Consider the following 16820-nt stretch of genomic DNA (forward strand, 5'->3'; position numbering starts at 1 on the left):
GTCAGTTTCCTGTAACTGAATCAAGAGGTGGACGTAGCATCCCGATTCCCAATGGAGAAGGTGAAGATGGACATTCCCAACACACTGGTCTGGACCACCCATCCCATTCTCCTGCACATCTTCAAACTGCTATACTTGCAGACCAAGACTAGCGAGTTCCATCTGTCCACTAATCTTGATGAAAGCATTATTTGAAAAAAAAATATAACATTCAATTTTAGGCATGGAAAGATCAAATAAATTACATCATAGTGAAGGAAGGAATTTGTTCCACCGTGGAAAAAGGAACACAGGGTAGAACAATTATAGCGTGCTCAAGTGCTAAACAACTTTCAAGCAGATATATTGTTTGAAGATACTTTATTAAGATTAAAAAAAACTTTCCATTACATTTATCTATAAATCCATCATAGGCCAAAGGCAAAATAAATAAAAATCTGTATCTTTAGGGACATTTTAACTCCATAGTTTATAAATCTGAGTTTACATGTTTGCTCATTTTAAATCACTACAGTTTAGGTACACTCAATGATTATATAGTACCAGGAATGTCAGCCTTATGGATGCCAAGTTTCCATATTACTTGGGAAAACCATGATTATTGTTTCAATTTTATCTCTTTACTTTTAGGCCACACTAACTGGGAGGTGGACGAGGAGAACAGCATTCCACACTAGGTTCAATTTTAACTGTACGGACAAACACTGAAACTCTGCTTTTCTCTCTAGTAGTGGCTGACACTCCATCCCAGGAACGGGCTGCTGAAAACTAGGAGCAAAGAGTTCTCCTTGGTGGAGGGAGTGCTGAGGTCAGAGAGCAGAGAGAGGCCTCTTACTGCAGGTATCAGCAGCCCTTTGTTGGTCTGGCTCATTACATTTTAATTCAATCTCTTTGTAGCATCAAAGCACGGGGGCGGGGGAGGCTACATGCCACCCGATTTCTTACACTGCTTTTATTACCATTGTTTTAAAGAAATAGTGTCTAGCTCTGGTCTAAAAGGTGCAGACATTTGTATTTTCATAACATTCTATCACCTATACTACCTAGAAGGACTCAAAATTTCCACTGCCCTATACAAGCTCCACCCCAAAATGAAGAAAGGAGACAACAATCCCCAGATGAAGAAAAACAGTCTGTGAAGATCTCTCAGAGGAAGGAATGTGGGCTAAAGTAGTCACAGAATGTCCTATGCTGGCACACATTCCTTATCACTCTTGGTACAGAAACTCGCTTTATGAGAAATGTAGGCATCGCCCATAGGCTGACATATTCCACCCAAACCAACTCTTTAAGACTTGTGCTTCTAGATGGGCCATACCAGTCATTGGCTTCAGAACAGGAATCTGCTAGCCATCCTATGTTAAAATTGTATGGCTTATTGTTGAATTAATAAACACAGAACTTGCATGGACTGTGGTCATTAGTCCAATGATCTGAATGTTGGGTGTGAATGAACAGTGAGGTCACTAGAGCAGTTTCTGTTTCTGCTTCTCACAGTAATTTGACATGTCTTCAGGAAAGCTAGCAATGGACACTATCAAACAGCAGTGAACACGTAACATGCATGTGGGCCTACCTGCCAAAAGGCCAAATATTTACACGGAATGTTGACCTTGTTTATAAAACTACTACTTTAAATTATGATATCTTTACATACAATTTATTTTATGAATAATAGCCTTATTTGATAACTAAAAAAATATGCCTTTCAAATATTTCACAAATATATAAAATTTCCCTACATTTCATTTTTCTTTAAACATGACATTTAAACTCTCTACAAAGCAACAAAAATAACTTTTGTATGAAAGTCAGAGACGTGATGATTTTTCTATTGACTGACTCACACTGCTCACCGCAATGGCAGGAGCTCTCTGAACTGGAGACATTTGTAATATTGCGAATTATTCACTTGCTGGAGACCTAAAGCATCAAAGGAGGAGGAGCAGTGTCATCTAAACTTTTAAAACTCCTTCTTCCTTCAGAACAGGTTGAGATGGACTCGGCCAGTGTTAACCATTTTGGTGACAAAGAAGTTAACACAATATAAGGATTCTAAAACACAGTGTGGCACAATTGAAATGTGTGGTGATTGCACAATACAGAAGCATGATCACTTTTTCCTTAACTGTCCTCTCATATGTGTGCTACATGTTTTAGACTACTTATCTCATTCTTATAATTCGTTGAGAAATTCCAAAGCAAGAGAAGAAAACATTTTGACTCCAGCAATATCTTCTGAAAAGTCATAGATGAAAACAGAAGGTGCTTTGTGATCATTACTCGCCCTAAGATACCAGCACTCATACTAAACCACGGGGAAAGGATTTTGTCTACATCTATAATATTATTTAAATCCATTTCCAAGCCTGTTGCGGTGGCGTGTACCCGTATTTGAGAGGCTGAGGCAAAGGAGGGCTGAGTTCAAGGCCAGTGTAGACAGCACAGTGAGACCCTCAACTTAAAAAAAAAAATCCATTTTCCCTTATAGCATATTTGCAGCATCTCTGATATGTACTCCAAAGGATTCCCTAAGCTATAATATGTGAGCTACTCCCTCAAGAAAAAAAAACTGAGTTTCTCCTTTGTTTTTAAATGTGCACACTAAGAACATACTTTGTGTAGAGGAGCAGTAAGAAGATGGGGTCTTATTTCCAGCTCAGTTAAATCTGTAGCTGCTAAGTCCATGCTGTCAACCGCAAGCATGCAAAGTGAAGGGCATTGAGCACAGGTGGGCATGGACTCTGCTACACACTGCCTCACAACAGAGACAGAACTAGACTAAAGACAACCAGGAACTTCAAAGTTCTGCTAAGAATATAGCACTGTGCACATTTTGACTTTTAGACTGTACAGTCATATGCTTTAAATAAGGCCATAAAAGATATAAACAAAACCGAATTAAAATTTTATGAAGACTTTACATCTATGACAGTGATAGGGATTTTAAAAAATCCTACCCAAAACATGGTAGCTGACCTAATCATGCACTCCGTAAAAAAGACAATTATGGAAATTTCCTGAGTTATGAATGTAACCAGCTCACAGGGACCCAATGGGTATCAGTCTCTAATTTGTCAAATGTTGTTTTTAGCTCATTGAATGCCACAGTGAGGTCATCATTTACTATGATTTTGTCAAAAAGATGGCCATATTGACTTTCCATTATCTGTGCTGATTTAATCATTTCTTGAAAGTCTTCTTCCTATAAAAACAAGGATTGACAAATTAAGTAACGAGACAATTGTGTCATTTCACATCAATAGAAATGTTTTACAACTTTACCTGAAGCTGTGATGTGTTCAGACTTTTAAACCAGCCCAAATCAAAATCATCCTTCCTATCACTACTTTTTCAGGGATTTTAACTGCTAACACCAGCTGTAACTGGACTTCCTGCAGGGTCATCACTAATGAACGATCAGCATAGGCATCAGGGCTGCTGCTGACTCAGCATGCATGCACAACGCTGTGCTTTGTTGTTGATGCTTTTTCTTTCCTTCATTTGGTGGCACTGGGAGTGAAGACAGACTTTTGTGCGTGCTAGGCAGCCCTGAAACAGTGGTTAATACTACTGCTGTGGATATTGGCTGGAGACAGGAGTCCTGCTCTGTTGACCATGCCCGTTTCAAACACGGCAGGCAGAAAAGAACGACCTCTAACTATCAATTCTCCTGCTGCCACGTTTTGAGTGCTGTGGATTACAGGGGTGCACTACCATATCCAGCTCTACAAAGTAGAATATCGATTCATAAAACCAAGACGAATTTACAATGCCATCGTTCAAAATGCACAGACCAAAACACAACTAACTGCCTTTTGAGAGGTCTGGATCACAACTTCAACTAAAGTACTGTGTGCAAGCATTTCAGCTAAGCATCATGACACTTACTGTGAAGGGCTTCGCGGTCGCTTGGTCATCCCTGCTTGAAATAATCTTTGCGTTTTTTCTTGTCTCTCTCAAACGCTCTATTGATGGAGGCTTTATAAATATCACATAGGGTTTGAACTCCTGTGTCCTTAAATGCTTCACCGTCTGCAACAGAGAAAAGATTTTCTTTTCATATTTCTTCATAATCTCATACATTCTGGATTTTCTAAGGAGAAAAATTTCTTAAAATGACTCTTTAATGTCAGAAGGTTATTATATTAGTATATTATTATTCAATCAGTTCTTGACAATTAAGGTGACAATCTAACTGAAAAGCAGCTAGAGAATGCAACTTTCATTTTAAACATTTTGAAATTAACCATCACTACTACGGAAGGCAAAGGCTAAAACCACCAGAAAACTAGGTTCTAGACCAAGCTTCTAAAAGATGTGATGAGGTTGGTAACTTCCTGTCTATAGTTGTCCGTTTCTTTCTCTGTTAGAAGCTGGAGTCTGCACAGTCTCTGCTCTCCATGAGGTCTGCCAGCACCTCCCCACCCCCATCAAGCATCTTGTTTTGTTTTGAGACAGGGTCCTACTATGCAGCCTGGGACTGTATAGGACTGCATAAGAGCCTGCTTGGGATTCCTAACACTCTTGCCTCAGTTTCCTGAGTGCTGGATTACAGGTGTGTACCAACACACGTGGGTTGTTTCTATTTTTTTTTATATTTTATTCTTCTCTCATACAATACATCCAAACCACAGTTTCCCATCCCACTCCCCCTCCCCCCCTCCCATCTCCCCCAGATCTACTCCTACTTCATTTCCCTTCAGAAAAAAAGCAGGCCTCCCAGGGATAGCAACTGAGCACAGCACAGCATAAGGAGATGCAATAAGACCAGGCACAAACCCTCATCTCAAGGCTGGGAGAGGCAACTCGGTGGGAGGAAAACCATCCCAAGAGCAGGCCAAAGAGTCAGAGACACCCCCACACCCACTATTAGGAGTCCCACAAAAACACCCAGCTACACAACCGTAACATATATGCAGAGGACCTAGCATAGCCCATGAAGGCTCTGTGATAGCCGCTTCAGTCTCTGAGCCCCGATGATCCCTGCTTAGCTGATTCTGTGGGCTGTTTTTGGGTGTTCTGTGTTGGGGTGTCCTCGACCCCGCTGGCTCTCACAATTCACACCTGGGCTTTTTAGTGTTGACATCTGCAGACTGAACTATAGTCAAGAGTAACTGGCAGAAGGGCCAGAACTGATATTGATCTCACACGAGGGCCTCTCCAGAGTCTGAATATTTCAGACATCCCACTGTGAGGTTAAGTAGATGGACTCCATGTGTTAAAAGAGAGAAAGAGTGATGGTGAGGATGAGGAGAGGATGGCAGAGTTGGGAAGGCACACAGGGGCCGGTGAAAATGCACTTGGTGAGTCTGGAGTAAGCAGGTCCAGTACACCGGCAGGGAGTTCAGAACAAGCAGGAATGCCTCATTCTTCCTGGTGCCTGGACAGAAGGCAGCTTCCAAGTTGATGCTAAGGATCCTATAATTCTAGCTTCTCCATCCCTGTAATTGGGAGGCTAAGCATCCCAGAGCACCACCATCATTAGAAGGAGACTCTTTGGAAGACTAGGGTAATGTTGGGCTTGGGTACCAATCAGAGGATGAGTTGGATGACATAAGGAACTGAATGTTTTCACCCATTGGCCTTCTTAGTTCAAAGTGCCCACAAGAGGCCCCTGGGTGATACACAAGGTCCCTCTGGCATCTCAGACAAGACATTATTGAACAGTGCCTCACAGCTCTGCTGGGCTTTAAATATCTACATTGTGTACAAGATCAGATTAGAGCAAGAGAACAATGATATAAAATGCCACTGTCAGATTATAAACACTGAGAATAAGGCATAACACAAAGCATGCTATGTATGCAACATTTGTAAAAGATCCTAAATGAACATGTAATAGCCAGTGAGCTTGAGTGAATAAAAACTAGAAACTGACCTCGGGGCTTCTTCCCCTCTTATTTCCTAATAACATCAGGCCTTTATTTTTCTTAACCAACCTACTTTAAGTGAGAAGACTTCATGTGAAGTTCATCCTAGATGCCGCAGGACTCACAGGAAACTGCATGCTTTGTTTACTTACATGAGGCTGGACATCCAACAGACAAACTTTGTTCTTAGCTAGGACGGAGCGAACTGAGTCTATACTTGTACCATAGTAGTTGTTTTTATATTCACCATATTCAATGAACCTGTAGAAAATTAGACACTCATCAGAATGGTTTGTGAATATGAAAAAAGCAGGTGGCAAGTTACACTTCATAGGCAAAAGATATTTTTGCTGAACATGTAAAAATTTTCTTTGCTGTATTTAATAAAATAAACAGAGCCAAGCATTTCAGCAAATGTCAATTTAAAAAAAATCTTCTACATTTTCAAATCAGTAACACTTGCTTGTATTACACTTAAGCCCCAAAAAAGTACTTTGGTTCAGCAGAGCGTTAACGTTTTCCATCACCCCCTTCAGAACTAATGCAATGCAATAAAACAGCGAATAAGCCAAACAATAGAAACTACTGGAATTTCACTGCACACTACAGAGTACCAGAGCTGGGCACTGGAGCCACAGGAGCTGGGAGGTGGCTAATGGAACCAAGGCAGCGATTATGTGCTATAAAAACACACTCGTAGGGCCAAACTTGAAGAAAGCATTTTGATGTTTCAATAAAATCCCACAGTACTGCGTGAAAACACACCCTACTTCTGACGCCCTGAGTAGCCACACCTCAGCAATGGAAAACTGGGGGAGGGTGGAGTAGGAGCTAGCTGGAAAAGACGGTGTGTGCAACATGGCAGCTTTATTCCGATGCTGTGACGAGCCGATGCAAGACTAAGGTGTGTATGAAGAAGATTACGGGGCAAGCCTATCATATAGCTGGCCATGAATTTTAAAAATAAAGTCCTAACCATGTTACATGTTGAGATTCAATTATTGCACTGGAAAAAAAGTCACAGAAACACACTGGGAAATTTCCCTCATGCTTCAAAATAATTCCTATGGGTTTAGCTGAACAGAAATGTAGTAACTCCCATCAGTAATTGCTAACTAAACTACCACTTTTTAAGGGCTTCACATAGTACTGTAATAAGTGAAATGCATTTTAAATGGAAGGGAACCCTAGCTATCTAAAACTAGATATACAGGCACCAGCTTAAGAACAATAGTAATAGAAAAAAAAAATTCAACCTAAATTTCACATACTTGTTGTTTTGTACATCTGTCTCAAACAAATGCTTGGAAATAAAAATATATTCCACACCATCACTCTCTTGGCTTCTTCGTGCTCTAGTGGTGTCTGTAATTTGATAGAAAAGGAGTTGAGAAAAGTCTACATCAGTTACCTTAAAGTATTAAAAAGAAATCAAGTACATTAAGTTAGTTTCCTACACGAGATTTAAAAACACATAGAAAAAAGTGAATTAGCCACTAAAATACAATGGAGTATAAATTCAGACTTTTCCACTGTCGTTACAATGTTAAGGCTGAAGATCTAAGTGCACCACGGGTTTGCTCATTACTCATACCTTTAAAGAATCTTTAATAGGAGTAAATACATAAAAGTAGTTGTACGTGTAGAGTTTAACCCACTCCCCATGAAATCACCTTTCTTTTGCAAATAACTTGCTTATTTTGCCGTGTCTGATCTTTCTTTGCTAAAGTAAGCATACTGTTGACTGTGTGGAGGGCTAAGCCTTCTTCACACAATGCGCAGCGCGTACCTTCAGTGTTCTGTTTTACTCACTGAATGGAATCAAATACCTCCGTGTGTTATTTACCACTCATGCCAAGTCATTAACAACAGCGTCTTGCAACCTTTTGCCAATGTTGCCTACTTATTTTTAAGTGAATGGTAAAGGAACAGAAAATGCAGGATCATGGAAAAACAATGGCCAAACACAATGCTTTCCCACGCGGACACACACACATGAAACCCCACGGCAACCTTACCCTTGCTGCTCTTACAATCAAAAGCCCTGGACACCTGACCGTCATCTAAGAACCTTAAAAATACACCAAACAGGAAGGCTACAGAAGGCAGAGAACCTGCATGGGAGCCATGACATACTGATAACGAGGCAGGGTTTAGATTTCTGCAGGTAGTCAGGGAAAAGGGCTATGCAACTAATTCCAAATGCTACACGGAAAACACATGCTGGACTTCAAAAAAATGTTAGGTTAAAAGAGTGAGGTAGGGAATGTCAAGGAAGAGAAATAAGAGGGCCGGTAGCTGGGTAAGAGACAGCCAAGCTGAGCAGGTAAGAGAAAGGACAGGTGCTCTAGGAAGCAAGGCCAATGTTGGCAGGCTGGCTGGCTGGCTGGCTGGCTGACTCCCATGAAGCCTTGGGAAGATACTGATGGTCTCTCACATACTCATGCTTCTTCTAGCGAAGCTCAATGTAACTGACTAAATTGTGGAGAAAGAATGGCTTTTAATGGAGGAGGTTCCCCTATCCCAGAAAAGAGACTACCCCAGATCACCCCATGGATGAGGAGCTAGATACGAGACAGCTAAGAAGGACTGAGCTACATCTTGGTAGCCGTGTTAATGTGATACCCCCTGGTGAAATACAAGCTAGACACATGAATGCTGAGAACAAAGAGCAGTTGGACGGCTGTAAGGTTGACAGTGGCCATTCAGTCCTGACTGGATAGCACATATTCAAGATCAGCGGCTAACAGGCAGAAATCAGAGATGGGCAGGGTGGACTCCAGCCACCCCTAACTGGAGGAGCAGCGTGTAACAGAGCCTGATTATCGACCTGGCTGGACTACAGGCACACACCAGAGCACATGAGCCCTCCACTGGCTTTGACTCAACATGCTCAAAGAATTAGCCAATCTCAATAGAAGGCATGCCAGTCTGTGTTCAGTCCCTGCCCCAGTCCTATGAAAAGCCCCAGGCAAGCAGCTCCAGGGTGTCTTCTGCCTGGGAAGGCCCCGGGCTCAGGGGGACTTCTTTCATTTTTCCTGAGGTTTTCTAAGCAAAGGCTGCTTTCACTCTACTCGCCTCCAGTTGTCTGTGTCTTTAATATTCACTGATGTGAGGCAGCAACCTCCAGAGCCACCATCCCAGTTAACTTTTGGAGACCCCTGAGTTCTAGCACCTGAGTCCCCAGGCAGGGGAACCTGGGTTGAAAATGGCCCCGTCATCAAAAACCAACCAAACCAACCCAAACCCCAAACCTCCTCAGCAGAATCCACAGGGTGGTTAAGAGTGTGGCGGGAACCCGAAGTGGGGAAAGCAAGGAGTGTGTTGATTCTCTTTAGAAACCAACACTGGTCTAAAACTAACTTCTGCCCTTCTGCATACAGCTCAGATTCAAACCAGCAGAATTTGTTTTAAGAAGTGAGTATGGGGGCTGGAGAGGTGGCTCAGCAGTTAAGAGCACTGGCTGCTCTTCCAGAGATCCTTAGTTCAATTCCCAGCAACCACATGGTGGCTCACAACCATCTATAATGGGATCTAATGCCCTCTTCTAGCATGCAGGTATACATGCAGATGGAGTACCATATACATCAAACAAATGAATCTTTAAAAGTTAAAAAAAAGAAGTGAGTATGACCTCTGAGTAATGGGATGACACACACACACACACACCACACACACATACACACACCATACACACACATACACATCACACACAGCACACACATCATATACACATACACACCATGCACACACACAACTACACATACACACACACCATACATACACACACACACCACACACATACACACATACCACACATCATATACACATACCATACATACATATACACACACACACACACACACACACACACACACACACACAGGAAAAGCTTAGAGTATTTGACTGAGACATGCATTATGTACACAAGCCTCATATTCATCTTTGAGCCAGGATACTATTTCTTCCTAATTCAATAAAATATAAATGCTTTAAAGTAAAAGTTATATGGTCAGATAGATAGATTTCTTTTTTAATTAAAAGGTTGCTTTTTGTTTTTTGGGGTTTTTTTGGTGTGGTGTGGTGTGTGTGTGTGGTGTGGTGTGGTGTGGTGTGTGTGTGTGTGTGTGTGTGTGTGTGTGTTCACACGCCATGATGTGGGTGAAGGCCAGAGAACAGCCTAGGGCATTATTATTCAGAAGCCATCCACTTTGTTTCTTTAGATAGGGCCCTCCCTAAACCTAGAACTTACCAAGTAGAGCTATGCTGGCTAGCCAGAGAGCTGCAGGGATCCACCTGCTTCTGCCTCCCTATCACAGGAGTAGAAACACATGCCACCATGTGTGGCTTTTTTTTACATTGTGTTGTGATGACTGAAGTCAAGCCACCCTACTTACCAGCATTTTCCCGGTACAGCCATTACCCCAACCAGTCTTGTAATTTCTAAAAACATTAGGCTTACGGTCCAGCCATCCCCCTACTTTCTTGTCAAGGGAAACAAAAACCTATGTCTTTTCAAGTTCTTGTGCACAAAGTTCACCATAATGCTGTATCAGTTAATGGTCAGCAGTGGAGGTGGTGGAGGAACCTCAGTATCCACCATCAGGTGAACACGCAGGCAGACTGTGGTATTTCCATGCCAAAAAATGCCACCCAAGGACTGCTGCTGTTTGAGATTGTGGGTATAGGGCAAACTCATGCTAAACTGAAAAGCAACAACAAGCCAACCAAACAAAAAAGCCTGTGCAAAGACAAATAATTGGTTTTCACTGTGTGATTCAACCCAGGATGCCGAGGATTACGGTGAGTCCCCAGTGATGAGTGCAGAGCAGCACCTGACAGGCCGGGAGCAGCCCAGCACAGGCATGGACTTTTCTGAGATGGAATTCCTTATTATGCCTGTGATAATACATGCCCATGTCAGACAGAGGCTGAAAAAGATCTATGCCCATTTCACATATTTCAATTCTATCTTTTAATAATGTTTAACAGAAAACTATGAACTGGGAAAAGTAATTTTTTTTTAAATCGTTAAAATTTTATTTACTTATTTATTGCGTGGGGGTGCATACCACGGTGCGCATGTAGAGGTCAAAGGACAATTTGCTGGAGTTGTTTCCCTCCTTCTGCCATGAAGGTCGTAGGGATCAAACTCAGGTCCTCAGGCTGGGTAGCAGGCTCCTTTACCTGATTAGCCATTGTGCCAGCCACAAAGCAATGAACTTTTAAGGCCAAATAACTCAGTTATGTTCCAAATCCTAATTCTCTTTACCAAGCCAGCAAATATATTTTAATACAAAGCCCCTTCAACAGTTTCTCACTCCTCCCCATGGGACACCAAGAACTGGTGCTGTTCTTAATGGAATGTCACAGTCTTTCCAAAAGCAGGATTAAGGACCGATAAATTTTATTCCATCATGAAAACAAGCAACACATTTTACAGTAGGCAATTATTTTGTTGAGTGTGTATTACAGGATATATATTCAAGAGTAGAAACAATATTTAAATGAGTACTTTTTTCTGCTCTGGAAATGGGGCTAAATTCATTTATTATTTTTGCTGTTGATATTTGCTGGTGTTCCTTTACCAAATACTGAACTAAAAAAAAAAAATAAATAAATAAATAAAAAAGAAAAGAAACAAAAACCACAACATTGGAAATCAAAACCGAGAATTTTTTTCTGCATTAATTTGCTGGTAATAAAGAAAAGACTGTGCTCGTCCAACTATAAGAGCTTATATCATGACTGAGCATGTACAACACACATTTAGAGATCATTGCCCTAATATACAAAGCCCCCTAAACTTACACACACCAAATTAGACACTTTCAGAAGTACACCAGCTAGTAGGTGAGCAAGACATCCAGGACACTGAGGCCAGCTCCCAGAGTTAGCCATGTCTCCTGTTCCTTTACTGAGAAGAATTTCAGAGCTAAGTGTAAGTCTCCAACTCAGTAATAAGGGATAATGCTAAAGGAAGCCCTCACAGTGTCTGTGAGAAGATTACAAGGGCTGTCCTGTTCTAGAAAAACTCAAGTGAGGTATCCTTTAGACAGTTAAGTCTTCTAGAACATGGGTAATTTGAGCTCTATGAAAACACTGATCCTTGCCTACATGGGAAACCTCAGAAAATGAAGAGGAAGTGTTGGCGACAATGGAAGGTGTTCAAAGCCCGGACTGAGGATTTGGAATCTATAGATCCAAATGTATTACCCATCTACTGCAGAACCTTCTGTTAGCTATGTTTTAGCTGTTAGAGCCCAAGAATAACAGCATTTACTAGATTTAGTATCCTTTTAAAGTACTGTCACATGCTGCATGATGACATCATGCATTATGGAATGCATACTTGACAGTAGCCTCACAGATTATCTGGTGACATTCTTGACAGCTTAGTTACACTAAGTCCAAAAGATAAAACTGCACAAGGACACATTTTTCAAGATGAGTACTTTCACTAAAACGTGACTGCCATTTTAAGTGGAAAAATGATATATTTGAAAGTATAAAAACAGTACAGACTGGTGCCACACCCTGATCTGTCTCTCAGCTTCCTCCAGTAATATTGACACAATTGTAACACAGCATTGAAACCAAGAAGTCAAATGTCAATGAATTATAATTAGTTTAACTACAGGAGTTCTATCTAACATTTAAAAACCAGACTAGGATATAGGAAAGTTTATATACAAGTCTTATATGAATGTGTGTCAATATTATGTGTGTGTGTGTGTGTGTGTGTGTGTTACAAAGACTAATGAAATCCCAAAGATCAGCATAACCATATGATCAGGGCTCTAACACGAAGCAGAGCACTGCCAGCCTCCACTTGAGCTGCCTTCCTAGCCCATCTCCACAGGTTCTCTAACAGCACACACTACAGTTGCTGCACACTTAATGCATTCTCTCTTTTCGACCTGTTTTCTTCTGATACAACAAGAGCACATGCTAGCTTTAGAAGGAGCGCAGGTTAAAAAGGTAAGACTGGAAACACCAAGGAATGTAAAGAGGGCTTTGCAGCTGGATATGAGATGACCAAGCTGACCTGATATGAAGAAGGACAGGATCTGGGAAAACAGCAAAGTTACTGCCACCAGGGGCACTGGCTTCCACTCTCATGAGCCTCCACCAGGAAGCACACAGAGGTCAGCTTTCTGCATATCTTTGCTTCTAATGCAGCTATCTATAGCAGAGGAAACGGTAAGATCAGCTTCTAAAAAGTCCCTATTTGTCCTAGAAAGAAGACAGTCCCAGATCATCCTGCAGGCAAGGAGCTAAATATGAGGCAACCATGAACAACTGTAGGTATAACTTGATAGCCATGGTAAGAGTTGACTCCCCGGAGACAGTAAAGGAAAATGGTCCATACTAGCATTGCAAGCTGGTCATGTAAATATGAGAAGACAGCATAGTTTAACTAATGTGTAGAAGACCTGGCCAAGGTCAGAGACCAGTGATGCCTGAAAAGTCAGTGAGCTGCAATGCTGGCAGGGGCTACTGGCTAGCAGATAGCCAAAGACAAAAGCTAACAGAGTTATCACCCTAATTGGGCAAGCAGCCTCAGTACAGCGTGTTATCATCTCCCTGGGTTGCGCCAAGGGAACATGCACAGTTATGTGGGGCTCCCTAAGTGGCTTGGCCCATGACATACTCAGAGAATTAACCAATCTTAACAGGAATCATCTCACTCTTGCCCATTTTCTGCTAAAAGCCCAAAGGCTCTAGGCCAGTAACTCAGTGGCTTTTCCTCTCCGGGGTCTCCTTCTCCTCTCCAGAGTTTCCTTTAGTTCCCTCATAAAAACAAACAAACAAACGAAAACCATGTTCTCACTTTCTCTTAGTTCTCCTTAATAAAATTTGTTTCCGCTTTGCTTACTTCCATGTGTCTATGTCTTTAGTAACACTAACAGACAATGAACTCAAGAGCTACTGACTCAGGTTGTCTTCTAGTACTACTGAATGTCTGGCACCCTAGTTCCCCAGATCACATACACCTGGGCTGAGACACTCCAGTGCTCCCAAAGATCTGCATCACTCTTCCTCAGTCTATTCTTGATGGAATCAAGTCATAGTATAGTGCTATCCCTATGCATTCTAGCATCCACCATGCAAATAAGCCATGATTTACCTATCTACTCATTACTGGTGGCATCTGGGTAGCTTTCAGCTTGGGACGCTTATAAAAAAATGTTCCTAAGAACAACAGAGTACATGTCTTTTGTTGCCAGCACACACAGTTCCATTGGGTGTGAAATTAAATTCGTGGCTCCTATGGTATTTGTGTAGTTTTATTGTACTTAGTTATCTAAAGTGTTGACTTGAGTTCCCATCAATGCACAGAAGTTACACAGCTCCACATCTCTTATAATCTACTGACTCTAGTGGCTATTTAACATATGTTTTAGAAAAGAACATTACAGAAGTATGCATCAAACAGAATACTACTATCATCAAAACAGGAAGTTTTCTCTGAAATTCCTGGGTCTGCTCAAAGTATTTTGCAAAGCAATACAATCTGAAATTACAAATCTGATCTTCAAGCATATTCCTCTCGAATTAACTAGGATACTGAGCGGCTGCTCCAGCTGTACATGCCTGACACCACAAATTACTAGGGGTGCTTGCTGTAGACACACAACTAACTGAGTACACCTTCTCCTATGAGCCTGAGGGAGATCTTACCAGGCCTGGGAAACACTCTACATAGGAGTCTTTGGCATTAACATGTGTAAAACCAAATCCAAGCAGGAAGTAACTATAATGAGGGATTATTTGGTAAGTCCAAACCCTGGAACTTTCTTGATATTGTCTTGACAGGATCTTAGCGTCTGGTTAATCTCAGGCCCAAGAGCTTTGTTTTGGAATTCTCAACAACACTGCAACTATCACAGCAGGCCGTATCTGATACACAGTACTTACCCTCAAAGGAAACTACGTTTTTCTATTTACTGGGCTGCAGCAGTTTGAAAGGACAGTGCTACACAAGAAGAGAATGAGAAGTGTCATGCTTTGAACATGAAGTGTCCCCATAAGCCTATGGTCTGCTGTTCCACAGCTGGCAGGACCATTTTGGGAGGCTCTGGAGCCTTCAGGGGTGGGGCCTGACCAGTGGAAGTAGATTACTAGGGACAGGCCTTTGAAAGTATAGGCTGGCCTCCAGTTCTGGCCTTGCTCTAATGCTTCCTGGTTCATAGTATCAGCCACACATGACCATGGCTGTGCTTTCCCTACCAGGATGAAATCAATTCCTTTGCTCTCTGAGGCTGGTACTATGTTCACACTGAACAAAAGTAACTAACTCGAGAAGTGATGTCATAAAACCTGAATCCAAGCACAAGTGAAGCATCCTTTCAGCCAAGTTCCTCCTCTGTGATCTATCTGTTCTACGATGCTGCATGGAGGTTATAGAAACCAGGACACGTGAAGGGGATGACATAGAAGGAAAAGTGACAAATCTATTTTGAACCTTCTAGGTTTCTCCCACTATTATGCACCTGATAAGGTTAGCAATTGTTTGGTAAAATTTTCTAATTACCTGTACATTGGAATTCAACATCTGTAAGAGGAGGGAATTAAGAGGAAAGAAGAAACAACCGGCAGCATTCCACATGTTTACTTTCATCTTGGTTGTTGAAAACCAGAAGTCCCCTTACTTACAGCTAAAAGTGATTACAAACAGTAATTTGGAAAAATGCAGTAACAAGAAGTAACTGGAGGTAGCAGAGCACTATAATTTAAAAATACAGTTGAACTCTTCCAAAACTAGAGAACATTGCTAAGGGCAATATACAAATGATTTTTTTAAATGCAGCACTAAAACCACTTGAAAAAGCCAACATTTCAATTTGGCCTTTCAGGCAGCTTTCTAACATCAACATATTAAGTAGTCAAATGGCATTTATTCTGGAGATCAAAATGTTTCAAGTATCATATTTCATTTGTAAAAATGCATATGAAAACCATTTTTATAAAAATAGATCTAATTCTGTGTACCCAAAAGAAGCCTACCATGTTTGGTCTATTAAGCTATGGAAAGCCTATTTAAAATGCTACCTGCCAATTACTACATATAAAAAGTAATTAAGAAACATTGGTGCTATGAGAAGTCTCCCCTGGCTCTCTGTGGTTTGGTCTTTCTAATCATAAAAGTGGTGAAAACCTCTAGAAAACACTAGCACTTAGCTGGGGGAATAGAACAGTAAGACTTTTATTTAGAAGATAATTTGTAACTATAGGTTGGTGTCATCTATGCATTAAAAGTCACCATAAAAATCTCAAGTAGGTAAGCTGAAATAAAGAAATAACCCATCAATAATCTGTGGAGTGTGGGGAAAATCCTGAGTCTCTGGTGCCCCTGTTCCTCCTCTATATGTGATGTCACTGGCTCAGGGATGAGGGTGGTCTAGAGGAGAAATGTTAGAACAGTAACCAGCACCACGCAAACTCCCTAAGCCATTAACAACCATTGCTAATGTCCCCCAGAGAACCACTGTGCACTAGAGGACTCACGGGGCACTGTCACACCATAGTGCTGCGTGTCACTGATCAACAGCTTCCGCTTCAGCTCGTTCAGGCCAACCCCGACAGGACCTGAAAAAGATGGCAGAGAGATTGAGAACAGGGGTCTAATCCTTCATTCCAAGCAAGTGGTCTATTTCTAGCTAAGCTGTACATATTAAAAGAACTGGGTTTCTAGAGTTACTTCAGAATAGTTTATATGCCTACCTTTTTTTTCTAAAAAACTTAAAACATACTCAAGAATACCTTAGATATTACCAAGTAATCCGTATACAACAGCTTAAAATATATTCACCTACAAATCATACTGTACAGTCCTGAATGATCACTTTATTTTAAAATATTTTTAGATTTCAATAAAAGAAAATCATTGGCCTTGACTTAATTTTGGATTCAATCAAAATTCAATCAAATTCAATCATGCAT

At 41.2% G+C, this 16820-nt stretch overlaps 1 protein-coding gene across 1 annotated transcript in view; it reads right to left on the bottom strand.

Annotated features, from left to right (window-relative positions):
- Positions 1 to 345: 345 nt before the first annotated feature.
- Mpp7 (MAGUK p55 scaffold protein 7) overlaps positions 346 to 16820 on the bottom strand; it is a 145438-nt gene continuing 128963 nt past the window's right edge. The window contains exons 12-16 of the mRNA XM_059263755.1: positions 16386 to 16466; positions 7145 to 7238; positions 6026 to 6134; positions 3892 to 4035; positions 346 to 3205 (exon numbers count right to left, since the gene is read on the bottom strand). Of these exons, the coding sequence (XP_059119738.1) occupies positions 3026 to 3205; positions 3892 to 4035; positions 6026 to 6134; positions 7145 to 7238; positions 16386 to 16466 (608 nt within the window). The 3' untranslated portion in view covers positions 346 to 3025. The remainder of the gene's footprint in view (positions 3206 to 3891; positions 4036 to 6025; positions 6135 to 7144; positions 7239 to 16385; positions 16467 to 16820) is intronic.

The sequence above is a fragment of the Peromyscus eremicus genome, chromosome 5, assembly GCF_949786415.1.
Source record: "Peromyscus eremicus chromosome 5, PerEre_H2_v1, whole genome shotgun sequence".
Classification (NCBI taxonomy): domain Eukaryota; kingdom Metazoa; phylum Chordata; class Mammalia; order Rodentia; family Cricetidae; genus Peromyscus; species Peromyscus eremicus.